General features: G+C 38.3%; 1 protein-coding gene across 1 annotated transcript; it reads left to right on the top strand.

Annotated features, from left to right (window-relative positions):
* The first annotated feature begins 10,457 nt into the window (after positions 1-10,457).
* LOC106433890 (nucleobase-ascorbate transporter 2) lies at positions 10,458-13,292 on the top strand. The gene is made up of 12 exons (XM_048753563.1): positions 10,458-10,796; positions 10,891-10,988; positions 11,071-11,247; positions 11,332-11,432; positions 11,502-11,577; positions 11,653-11,712; positions 11,802-11,986; positions 12,065-12,161; positions 12,235-12,380; positions 12,460-12,551; positions 12,636-12,713; positions 12,793-13,292. Exons 1-12 carry the CDS (start codon positions 10,706-10,708, stop codon positions 13,164-13,166), a joined length of 1,575 nt encoding a protein of 524 aa, XP_048609520.1. The 5' UTR covers positions 10,458-10,705; the 3' UTR covers positions 13,167-13,292.

The raw sequence follows: 13,292 nt of genomic DNA, 5'->3' as shown, positions 1-13,292 counted from the left end.
TTGAACTTAGCTTTGTTTTTCAGTGTTTTAACTCATCTACGGGTATCCATGTTTTAAACTTAATTCTTTTTACTTTTTTGAATGTGTTAAATTTGATATTACCTTTTTGTATCGTCCACCACCCTTTCCACAAAGTAAAAATATAAGGTTGCGTGTCTGTGCAAAGACTACACGATGCATCAACTTGAGAGTTCCATCTTAACCCGCTCTCCCGTTGCCATACGTTCATGGACTACAATCCATGTGATGACAGAGAATTACGGTATAGCTGCTGAGAACGAGATCGGAAGACCATGGAACCTTTGCTGACCCAGAGTCGTGTTAAGTTCCATGTCTGATTCGAGTTAAAGACTGTTTTGAAACTATCCCTTGTTCCCTTCCACAGCCTCAAGTCAGTCTCTGTAGTTAAAAGTCATTAGTTAGCAGGCTCAGCATTTTGTTGTTCTAAATTAACCGTAAAGAGTATATTCTCGTGTTAACAGAGTTTTGCAGAGTGAGAAGATAATGGCACAGATGCAGTGAGAAGATGATGAATCCACCAGGGCGGATAATAAAGTTTTAGACGGAGGAGAAGAGGTCGGATCTACTGGAGCTCAAGCGTCATGACATCCTTTTTTTTTTCTTTTTTTTTTTCATGACATCATATTTACAGAAACTAAAAAAAAATATTGTGTTGATTAATTGATGTAGCTGCACATAATGACGAAACAAATAAGACAAACCGACAATGTTTTAGTCTTACGATTCAATTTCTTGACTCACAAGAAACTAACTATTGGTTTCAAATTATATGTTTAGTACCAGCCGAATAAAGACAGGTACGAGTTTATGTGAATGATCAATTTTCGTTAAAGGCATATAAAGTCATTATATCCATATGAAAGTTACGCCATAGATCTTAGTTTTTCTTATTCCTCTGTTTTTAATTACTTAAAACTACGTAACTTTACATATTTAACAGACGTTAAGTATTTTTTAATCAAAGTTAACAGATTACTATTGCTAAGTTAAAATGGCTGAGTCAACATAAGAACAAGAATAAAATGGCCAATATTCAAAAATTGGAGATTTAAATTGCTCATATACGAGTTGGAGCTTTTTTTGCTTTTTTTTAAGTTCAGAGTTATTTTGGTGATTTTCTCTTTGAATGAATGTTACATTTATTCAAATGTGATTCTCTTTTTTTAAAACGGATAAAAATATAATATAGCTGAATAAAAATATAATAGAGCTGAATAAAAATATGCTACCCAAATCTTATGAGATCCGATCCTAGTTGCCAACCACACTATCAATTGCATGTGCCCACGGAGGGATGAAATACGATTTTTTTTTTTGAAAATTGGCTTAGGATGAAATACGATTTATAATCATCTTGTCAACAACCCGAGAAAAATGAGCAGCAGGATAGCAATGATCATGCATGTCGTCTCCCATTTCTTTTTCGCCACAGTGAGTGAATCGTGGCCTGAAAGACACATCTGAGTAAAAGCATTGATAATACATTTAAGTTATGACTCAAAAAAAGTTATTATCAATGTTTTGTTGCTGCGTTAACGTTGGAAACCAAAAAACAACGGAACCTTTAATTTTTATTGTATATTTTTAAAATAAAGACATTATTACGTATATTTTTAACTATATTTCAACAAATAGAAAAATAAACAGAAAATATTGTTAATAAATGTTGGATATTAACACATATACTCCATCTGTTTCATTATAAGTGTAGTTTTAAGTTTCGACACACGGATTAATGAAACAATTAATTTTGTACATTTCCTATAAAAAACACTATTACCTATACACCTAACCATATTTCAACCAATAGAAAAATAAATTTTGCATAAAATTAATAAATTTTGCATAAAATTAATAAATTTTTCATTGAAAATCGAAAACGATACTTATTTTGTAACGAAAAAAATTCTCTAAAACGACACTTAATATGAAACGGAGGGAGTATTTGCGAAAGATGTTTATTCTACATAAAACGCATATTAACGGAGAGTATTTATGTAGCGTTATTTGAACTTGTACATAAAAAGCGTATTAACACATATATTTGTGAAAGGTGTTTTTCTTTTATATGTGGGAGACTTCTAATCAAAATCCATTCTTATAATCCCTAGAGTACGTGAAGTCAAGTGTTGTGTAATTTTATCATTTAGGCTGTCCACAGTGGCTAATAATTATCTGGTGAACCCCGTTTTGCGTTTCTAAAATTTTTTTGTTTTATTTTTGTTTTATCTGATTTAGAAGAAAAAAAATTAAAAATCGTACCAATCGCGGGCCACCACGTGTCAGTGGAGCCCGTAAACAGTAAAAAACCCATTGCAAGCGGTCCTCAACTCACGCTTTTTGTCACCGGTTTTATAATATTGATGGGGCTTAGACACTATTTTTCCATCCAGAAATCCATTAACAAACGATAAAGATGCTCTAAGATGATTGAAATCGCAATGAAGCACCCTCTATTCCACGATGAAATTTTCAACTACTAGACCATTGTTAATTAGTTCTGGATCGTGAAATGTTTGATAGTAACACATTTAACAACCAATTTATTTTAAAACATTCAGTTCAGTTTGTTTAGTTGAAGATCTAGATTATATATAAAAGAGTCGTACTCCGGTATAGTTTAATTTGGTAAAGACATAGTCCATGCATTTAACCATTGACTTTCAAGCGATATCTAAATTTTAATCCACTGTGGATAATAAATATTCTTCAACCCAATCAATTCATTTCTTTTTGATGCGTATTAGGACTCTCATTATAAAACCTATACCGAAATGTTCTAGAAAAAGCTTATCCTAAAAGCCTAATTAAAGCCTAAATTGCAAGCACGACGAAGGTTATTAGTTTTATATACTTTTGTTATAGTACTGTCATAAGAAAATTCATAGACTAATGAAAATAATCCTCATTACAGAACATAATATCGTTATGAAGACCACGTTAAGTTATTATTATCTTTGTGTATTACGTAAATAATAAAACAAATTATCTAAAAGAAGTGTTTTTTTTGTCAACTTCTAAAAGAAGGGTTTAAAATTCGTGATTCAGTGAATTTGTAAGAAGCAAAAGAAAAAAATGAAGAATTATCTAGTGTATTTATGTTGGTCAAGAATGATTTCCCTTCGAGAGCAGGTCAATGAGTTGTTTGAGTTAACAAAAACACAATAATCTATATCCAAGTCTGATTAGAGAGATTTCAATACACAGAGCATGATACATACATGTATACCAAATAAGCCACGACATTTACATCTACGTAACAGGCATTCAACCATATGCAAAAAACTTTATGGCGTTTCCTACTTCTCATACAAAAAAAACTACAACAAGAGTATCATAAAACTTGATTACTCCGAGTGCCTGACAGCTTTTCGTATGTGTGATAATAATAAGAGTAACAACGCTAAACATATAAACCCTGATAAGCTGTTTGTGGAAAAAACAAAGCCTTTTTGCGTTTCCTGGTTGACATTTTTGTTGTTTCTTACATTCAGGAGTTCCGTTTCTGCATCTTGTTGAGGAGCTCCGTTGTGCGATACAGCATAGTTAATCTTTATTGATGTGTCGATCGCATAAATTTATATGGAGAGTGATATGTAAAGGAGAGGCCAAGAAAGTAGGAAGAACCATATGCAGGACATCCAGGTTTAAGTAGTACTTAGTAGTGGATTAGAGTGTGTACAAGGAGATTTTGAGATAAATTCTGGCATGCTTAAGTTGTTTCTTTCTGTGGTGTTTGCCTTAATTGGGTGACGTGAACCCCGTCTAATGCAATGATATGTCACTGCTGATTCTGGATACACAGCTTTTTCGTAAGTCCCATTTCTTTGTCTCATTTATAAAAAACAAAAAGCTTGGACCACTTAGAGTATGAATGACAAAGCTTTTATGTCAAAGCTTTGGGATTTACGTATATTTGTACAGATAACCAAACATTTCTCCGTTCCATATTTAGTTCATCATAGATATAAATAGGCCTGAAAGAATAGAATCAAGCATGTGCTTATCTTGAATCACATAGGCAGGCAGCAATGCAGGCGAGAGGCAGAGGAGAAAAATTACAGCAGCATGCATGACATAACAATTAAGTTCATTTTTACTCAAGTCATGAAACGGCACCGGTTTTGGGTCTTGTATCAGTCAACAGGTGAATGAGACTAAACCACAGAGAGGTTCTTGTTAGGTATGTGTAACAAACGCATTGTGAATTTTTGTATTGTTTATGTTTTTATAACGCAAAAGACCCCATTTTGGTCCTTCTTGGGACGCACGTGAGTGTCAGATAGCCTTTTACACCTGCACCGTCTCTTGGACCCATCTCCTGGCTCCATCTTATTACTATTCACTACTCACTCAGACCCCAAGATAATATTTTCTTTTAAAATAATATAAAGAAATTAAAAGCAAAAGAGATGTTTCATTGGTTCATTTTCTTTTCTTTTCCGAAACACATTAATTTCACATAATCATAACGTTTTCTTTTGCCCCTTTAAACTTTGGTTGGCTTTGATTATGGTCAAGTCTTCTTAATCGATTACCAAGTATTTTATCCTAACTTTTTTACTTCTGTATATTATGCTAATTATAATCAAAATATGAAATGTAGATGTTTCTTTATAAGATTTTTTTTTACAGTTACCAACCTATGTATTAAGAGTCATGAGGTACAAAACGACAGAGTTGCAGTAATGGATATAAAAGGGAAAGCTAAAGTGGGCCTTGAGGAGATAGAATCCAAGACAAGGAACGCAGGCCCAAGAGAGGAAGCTTTACCCGCGCAACGGTCGGATTTTGAAGTTGAAGATAAGAAGAGAAGAGAAAGCAAAGTACAGATGACGCAAGAGGTCAGAAGGGAGAATGGGTTAAAACTGTACAACCAATTCTCAGCCTTAGATGCACAAGAAGAATAGGATCATGCCATGTGGATTGAACCTTTAGGGTTTCCTCTTCTTGTATAAATAAACTCATATGTAATCGTTTATGAATAGAGGAAAAAAAGCATGAAATGAAAATTCAGTAAAACAAGCTTTCTTCTTTATCTCAAAGTTTCACAAACTTCTTTATGGTATCAGAGCACTAGGACTCTAGATCCATGGACCCTTACAATCCACCCTCGTTAAAGATCACCAACTCCGTTACGGTAAAACTCACAGACAAGAACTACATCCTTTGGAAGAAGCAATTTGAAGCGTTTCTCAATGGCCAAAGTCTCCTGGGTTTCGTCACCGGCTCTCTCCCGTCTCCGGTTCAGACCATCATGGCTCTGACCATCAACGACAACACCACTCCAGTACCAAATCCAGACCATAGTCTCTGGTTTCAGACAGACCAAGTGGTGCAGTCATGGCTTTTGGGGTCGTTCTCTGAGGAGATCCAAAGCATAGTGCTTCACTGCACCACCTCTCAAGAGATCTGGTGTACGTTGGACAGTCACTTCAACAGGGCTTCTTCTTCTCGTCTCTTTGAACTACAACGTAAGCTTCAGACAACCGCAAAGAAGCAGACTCCCATGGTTGAGTATCTGCGAGAGATTAAAAACATTTGCGACCAACTCTATGCCATAGGAAGTCCGGTTCCTGAGCGTATGATGATATTTGCGGCGTTGTTAGGGCTTGGAAGAGACTACGAACCCATCAAGACTAGTATTGAAGGCTCAATGGATGTTCAGAACACTCCTACTTTTGACGATATAGTCCCTCGTCTGATAGCCTTTGATGAAAGACTCCAAAGTTATCAAAAGGATACTGAAGTTACACCCCACCTGGCGTTTAATACTACTAGAGGAAGACCCTTCTTTGGAAGAAACAGAGGTCGGAACAGAGGACACAACTTCTTCTCAACAAGAGGAAGAGGCTTCCCTCAGCATATTTCGTCAGCATCATCTTCAAGATCTTCTGTCTCTGCAGATAGTGACTCCAGACCAGTGTGTCAAATCTGTGGCAAGCCAGGACACGCAGCCATAAGATGCTGGCACAGATTCGATAACTCATACCAAACGGAGGACGCTCATCAAGCCCTTGCAGCGCTCAGACTATCAGATTTCACAGAGGCGACGGGCCATGAGTGGTTTCCAGATACAGGAGCTTCAGCACATGTCACAAACTCTCCAAGACATCTTCAGAACTCTCAGCCATACTATGGATCAGACTCAGTTATGGTAGGCAATGGGGAGTTCCTCCCAATCAATCATACCGGATCCACAAGTATCGCTTCCTCCACAGGTAACATTCTAATGAATGATGTCTTGGTTTGTCCGACGATAGCAAAACCTTTACTATCTGTATCCAAATTCACCAAGGACTTTCCTTGTGGTTTTAACTTCGACTGTGACAATGTCCTTGTTTATGATAAGGGAACCAAGAAGGTTCTACTCAGGGGAAGAAACACTAACGGGTTATACAGACTGAGAGCTCCAGCGGTCCAGGCTTTCTACACTACCAAGCAAGTTGCGGCAAGTGATGAAGTGTGGCACCAACGTCTGGGGCATCCCAACCCTCACCTCCTCCAGCATCTATCATCTACTAGGACTATCTCAATAAATAAAGCCTCCAAGTCACAGTGTGAAGCGTGCAAGCTGGGCAAGAGTGCAAGACTTCCGTTCCCTGCATCAACGTACACTGCCTCAAGACCTCTTGAACGGATCCACTGCGACCTATGGGGACCTGCACCTGTTACCTCTGTCCAAGGGTTTCAGTATTATGTAGTGTTTGTGGACAACTACTCTAGATTTAGTTGGATGTTTCCTTTAAAGAAGAAATCAGACTTCTTCTCTGTTTTTGTTGCTTTTCAAGCCTTAGTTCAGAATCAGCTATGTACTACAATTGGTTCTTTTCAATGTGATGGGGGTGGTGAGTTTATAAGTAACCAATTCCTTCTTCATCTGCGAGAAAATGGTATCCAACAACTCATGTCTTGTCCACACACACCACAACAAAATGGCTTACCAGAGAGGAAACATAGGCAAATCGTTGAAGTCGGCTTGTCTCTGATATTTCAAAGCAAAGTTCCTCACAAGTACTGGGTTGAGAGCTTCTTCACAGCCAACTTCCTGAGCAATTTTCTACCTCACAGTGCATTGTCAGAATCCAGAAGTCCATCTGAAGTTTTATACAAGAGAGCTCCTGTGTACTCAGCTCTGAAGGTGTTTGGGTGTGCGTGCTATCCAACGTTACGGGACTATGCCAAAAACAAATTTGATCCTCGTTCCTTGAAGTGTGTGTTTCTTGGCTATAGCGACAAGTTCAAAGGGTATCGTTGCTTGATGCCGTCAACAGGAAGAGTCTACCTTAGTAGACATGTTACGTTTGATGAAATGGATTTCCCATTTTCAAACACATACAAGCATCTGCAACCACCACACATCACTCCTCTGATGGGAGCTTGGTATAAAAGCTTCAACACGTCTGATATCTCTCAACCAACACAGACTGAACATTCAGAAACCACTTCAACTCATCAACCAAGTATAGTGGTCACAAGAATGTTACCTTCTACTGGACGAATGCAGAATCAAACATCTGAAACACGATCATCACTAGTCAATGTGGGTAATGAGCCAAGATCACCATCAGAAACAGAAGAGAGCTCAAGGTCTGGATCAACCTCAGAGTTATCACCAACGGCTCAACCTACAGAAAGCGGGTCTCAGATAGAGAATCCCACTGGATCAAGGCACAACATGGTAACGAGATCTAAAGCCGGTATAACCAAGCCGAATCCTAGATATGCTCTCCTTACTTCGAAAGTGAAGTGTGAGGAGCCTAAGACTGTGGCAGAGGCGCTACAGCATCCAGGATGGAACAGTTCCATGACAGAAGAGTATCATAACTGCATGATTACTAAAACATGGTCTTTGGTTCCTTACAAGCCTGAGATGAACGTCTTAGGGAGAAAGTGGATCTATCGAATCAAGATGAATGCAGAAGGAGAAGTAGAAAAGCTGAGATCAAGACTAGTAGTTCAAGGTTGTGGTCAAGAAGAAGGAATGGACTACTGGGAAACCTACAGCCCAGTAGTGAGGACTGCAACAGTTCGGTTAGTACTGCACACAGCAACTGTGATGAAATGGAACATCAAACAGATGGATGTATCCAACGCTTTTCTTCATGGAGAGCTAACTGAAACGGTTTACATGAAACAACCTGCGGGATTTGTAGACAAAGATAACCCAAAGCATGTATGTCTTCTCCATAAATCCCTATATGGTCTTAAACAGTCACCCAGAGCGTGGTTCGACAAGTTCAGTTCATATCTATTGGAGTTTGGGTTTCGTTGCAGTATAAAGGACCCGTCTCTGTTTGTCTACTCGAAGGGAAAAGACGTCATGATGCTCCTCCTCTACGTAGACGACATGCTTCTTACAGGAAATAACTCAGAAGCGCAGCAAAGGTTCCTTGAAGATATTCACAAGCAGTTTCGCATGAAAGATCTTGGACAAATGCGTTACTTCTTGGGAATTCAGGCAATGTTTCATGACGCAGGACTGTTTCTATCTCAGGAAAGATATGCATTGGATCTTCTGGCTGTTGCAGGGATGAGTGAATGCAATGCGGTGGCAACTCCTTTGCCAATACAACTAAACAAAGTTCCAGATCAAAACAGATTGTTTGAGAACCCTCATTACTTCAGGAGTCTTGCAGGAAAGCTGCAGTATCTTACTCTAACAAGACCAGATATTCAGTTCTCTGTCAACTATGTTTGCCAGAAGATGCATGCTCCAACGGTCTCTGACTTTAATCTGCTCAAACGAGTGCTGAGGTATGTGAAAGGAACTGTCAAGCTCGGCATTAACTTAAGTCAAGACACAGACTTCACAATAAGGGCATATAGTGACAGTGACTGGGCTGGCTGTTCAAGCACAAGAAGATCAACAGGGGGTTTCTGCACATTCCTTGGCAACAACATCATTTCTTGGTCTTCCAAGAAACAACCCACGGTCTCCAGAAGCTCAACTGAAGCTGAATACATATCTTTGTCGGAAACAGCTGCAGAGTTGAGTTGGGTATGCTCTGCTATGCGTGAGCTTGGAGTTCCAGTTCTCCAAACACCAGAGCTCTACTGTGATAACCTGTCATCGGTGCATCTCACAGCTAACCCACGCTTTCATAAACGATCAAAGCACTTTGAGCTTGACTATCACTATGTGCGGGAGCGAGTAGCAATGGGAGTCCTTCTGGTCAAGCATGTGCCTGCATCTCAGCAACTGGCCGACATCTTCACAAAGTCGTTCCCATATCATGCCTTCGATAACTTGCGTTTCAAACTTGGCATATGTTCTCCACCTATACCAAGTTTGAGGGGGACTATTAAGAGTCATGAGGTACAAAACGACAGAGTTGCAGTAATGGATATAAAAGGGAAAGCTAAAGTGGGCCTTGAGGAGATAGGACCCAAGACAAGGAACGCAGGCCCAAGAGAGGAAGCTTTACCCGCGCAACGGTCGGATTTTGAAGTTGAAGATAAGAAGAGAAGAGAAAGCAAAGTACAGATGACGCAAGAGGTCAGAAGGGAGAATGGATTAAAACTGTACAACCAATTCTCAGCCTTAGATGCACAAGAAGAATAGGATCATGCCATGTGGATTGAACCTTTAGGGTTTCCTCTTCTTGTATAAATAAACTCATATGTAATCGTTTATGAATAGAGGAAAAAAAGCATGAAATGAAAATTCAGTAAAACAAGCTTTCTTCTTTATCTCAAAGTTTCACAAACTTCTTTACTATGCATCTCTTATAGCTTATGTTGATTAGTCTTAAGATTAAATCCAAAAGAACACGAAGAATATAACTCTATTAGTTTAACTTTCCTTAATAATGTTTCTGAAACAAGTACGTACCTGTATTTAAATAATATAAGATTCGACAACTTAAAAAGAAAAAAAAAGGATTACCCAACGTTAACAAAACCTACAGTTACATTAAGTAATATATTTTAAAAATTCAAGAATGAAGTTTGTTCGTTTTCATTCAGAAGTTTGTCATTCTTTTCACACGGGTGTTCCGTTTTGCGCTTTCAATATGTAACTGAAACCTTATGTAAAAGACACACTTGTCACGAAACACTTTTGCTAGCTTTACTAAGAATTGAAATATGGACTAGAGAACTTAAAATAAGAAGAGTTGGGAACACACCAAACTAGTCTTGATAATTGAATTAGTGTAATTGAAACTAATTAAAAGAAGGTTGAATGAAGACAATAGATTCTTTAACTCTGGAGAATGACAGAAACATAACTAAATGCATTAAAAGAGTTGCAAGACTCTCTGATGTGTAAAGTTGAAAAAATTAATAATCATAGTTTACCAACCCAACAACAGTGTAACGGTAGTATTCTGTTTTGGCAGTTCCTTAAGGGGCATTTTCGGTAATAAAAAAAATTTCAACGGTCCTTTTCTCTTCAACCTTTCTCCATTCATATAAAATCTTTAGACATTACTCACCATTGCCACCACCACTACCAAAAAGCTATCTTCTAACTCAGCTGCAACTTCGAAAAAGTAAAGCTTTTTCCATTTTGCCCTTTGTCTCTTTTTCTTTTTAGTTTAACATACTCTGTACTAGACTTTCTTAGCCATTTAGATCCTTTAGTTAGTGAACACATCCAGATAATCTCATTGCAAGAAGATTGTTGTGAACTAGAAAAAAGAGAGAAGGACTTTTGAAACAGATTAGTACTCTGAGAGTTATGGATCCTGTAAAGCCAGAGGAGATAAGCCACCCACCGATGGACCAGCTTCAGGGTCTAGAGTACTGTATTGACTCAAACCCTCCATGGGGTACGATCTTCCAACCCATTTGATAGTTTGGTTCTGCTATTTTTGGAAAAAAACACTTGTCTGAGTTTCTGTTTCTTGATGGTGTTGTTTGCAGGAGAAGCAATAGCTTTAGGCTTTGAGCATTACATTCTTGCTTTAGGAACTGCAGTGATGATCCCTTCGTTTCTTGTTCCTATGATGGGTGGAGACGATGTGAGTATTATTACATTCTTCCATTTTTTCTTTATCCAGAGAATCTCCATTGATGTGTCTGTCCCCTTTAAAACTTGATTAGGGTGATAAAGTGAGAGTTGTTCAGACACTACTCTTCATTCAAGGTGTCAACACTCTTCTTCAGACACTATTTGGAACTCGTCTCCCTACTGTGATCGGAGGATCTTATGCCTTCATGGTTCCCATCATTTCAATCATCCATGACTCTTCTTTGGCCCGTATCGAAGATCCACAGTTGGTATGTTTGCTCTTCTCTTGATATACTATTCTTCTGCTTCTCTCTGAAGATTTTAACTCAAATGTCTGAATCTGAAAAATTTAGAGATTTCTAAGTACAATGAGAGCAGTACAAGGCGCGGTCATAGTTGCATCCAGCGTTCAAATTATCCTTGGTTTCAGCCAGATGTGGGCAATCTGTTCAAGGTATATACATGCTTGTTGTCATATTAAAAGGTGTAGGACTTTAATGATTTTTTTTATTTTTATTTTCAGATTCTTTAGTCCTGTTGGTATGGTTCCTGTTATTGCATTAACCGGTTTTGGACTCTTCAACCGAGGTTTCCCAGTGGTATGTCTATTTTTAAAGATTGAAGAATCATCTCTTCTTGGTTTCTTGTTTTGATTGTGTGTTTTGTGTTTGCAGGTGGGTACTTGTGTTGAGATAGGGATTCCAATGCTTATCCTCTTTGTCCTCTTCTCTCAGGTTATTCATTTATTTACTTATGTGTGACCTTATTAAGCCTCTCTGATTAGGCTTTCTTAACTGATCTTTGTCGTGTTCTGTCTGTGTAGTATCTGAAGAGCTTTCAGTTCAGACAATTCCCAGTAGTGGAGAGATTCGCTATGATTATAGCGTTGATCATAGTGTGGGCTTACGCACATCTACTGACAGCAAGTGGAGCTTACAAACACCGACCGCACCAGACGCAAGTAAACTGCAGAACCGATATGTCTAACCTCATTTCCTCTGCTCCTTGGTTAGTTAGTTTTCTTGTGTCTTAATGTTTCCTAAACTAGTCTTGATAATAGTGTTTTGATAAGCTTTTTTTATTTAGGATCAAGATTCCTTATCCACTTCAGTGGGGAGCACCTAGCTTTGATGCTGGTCATGCTTTCGCTATGATGGCTGCTGTTTTAGTCTCACTCATTGAGGTAATGTAAACAAAAATAAGAATCTTATTGATGTGAGAATGTTCTTTAAAGAAGAGTCTTGTGAATGTTTTAGTCCACTGGAGCTTTCAAGGCTGCTGCACGTTTGGCTAGTGCCACGCCTCCTCCACCTCATGTACTTAGCCGCGGTATTGGATGGCAAGGCATTGGCATCCTCTTGAACGGTTTATTCGGAACCCTAAGCGGTTCAAGCGTCTCTGTGTAAGTAGACTAATATTCTTCATTTGGTTTTGGACCAATTAGTCTCATGAGTTTCTCTTCATTCTTGCAAATGTTACAGAGAGAATGTTGGATTACTAGGGAGCACTCGTGTTGGAAGCCGCAGAGTTATTCAAATCTCAGCAGGGTTTATGATATTCTTCTCAATGCTAGGTCACAATCACATCTCCACACTAATCAGCTTCAGCTTCTTCTTTGAGATGTTCTGAAAAGTATTCTTGTTTTGTCTTTCTGCAGGCAAATTTGGAGCCTTGTTTGCTTCAATACCTTTCACCATATTTGCAGCTGTGTACTGCGTCTTGTTCGGTCTTGTTGGTCAGTTACATACCTTATATCTCACACGATCATTAAAACTTTGATATATATCTAAACATACCTTTCTTTGGTGTTACAGCTTCTGTTGGACTCTCTTTCCTACAATTCACAAACATGAACTCCCTCAGAAACCTCTTCATCACCGGCGTGTCTCTCTTCTTAGGACTATCGATCCCCGAGTACTTCAGAGACTTCTCCATGAAGGCATTGCATGGTCCAGCTCACACCAATGCTGGTTGGTTCAATGATTTCTTGAACACAATCTTCTCGTCTTCACCAATGGTGGCGTTGATGATCGCAGTGTTCTTGGACAACACTTTGGACTACAAAGAGAGCGCTAAAGACAGAGGGTTGCCTTGGTGGGCTAAGTTCAGAACATTCAAAGGAGATAGCAGGAATGAGGAGTTCTACACTCTCCCTTTTAACCTCAACCGTTTTTTCCCTCCTTCATAAGTTTTGTTGCATGTTTGTGTTTTGACTCAGTACTTGTATTGTGTGTGACTTATCATCACCCAATTATTATTTTATATCTATTTGAAATTATTCTTTTTAATCTAATAAAAGATCATATTTTGATAA

Source organism: Brassica napus, chromosome C4 (genome assembly GCF_020379485.1).
Source record: "Brassica napus cultivar Da-Ae chromosome C4, Da-Ae, whole genome shotgun sequence".
Taxonomy (NCBI): Eukaryota; Viridiplantae; Streptophyta; class Magnoliopsida; order Brassicales; family Brassicaceae; genus Brassica; species Brassica napus.
The sequence above is the reverse complement of the archived record's forward strand: the minus strand, read 5'-3'. Positions and strand labels throughout refer to the sequence as shown.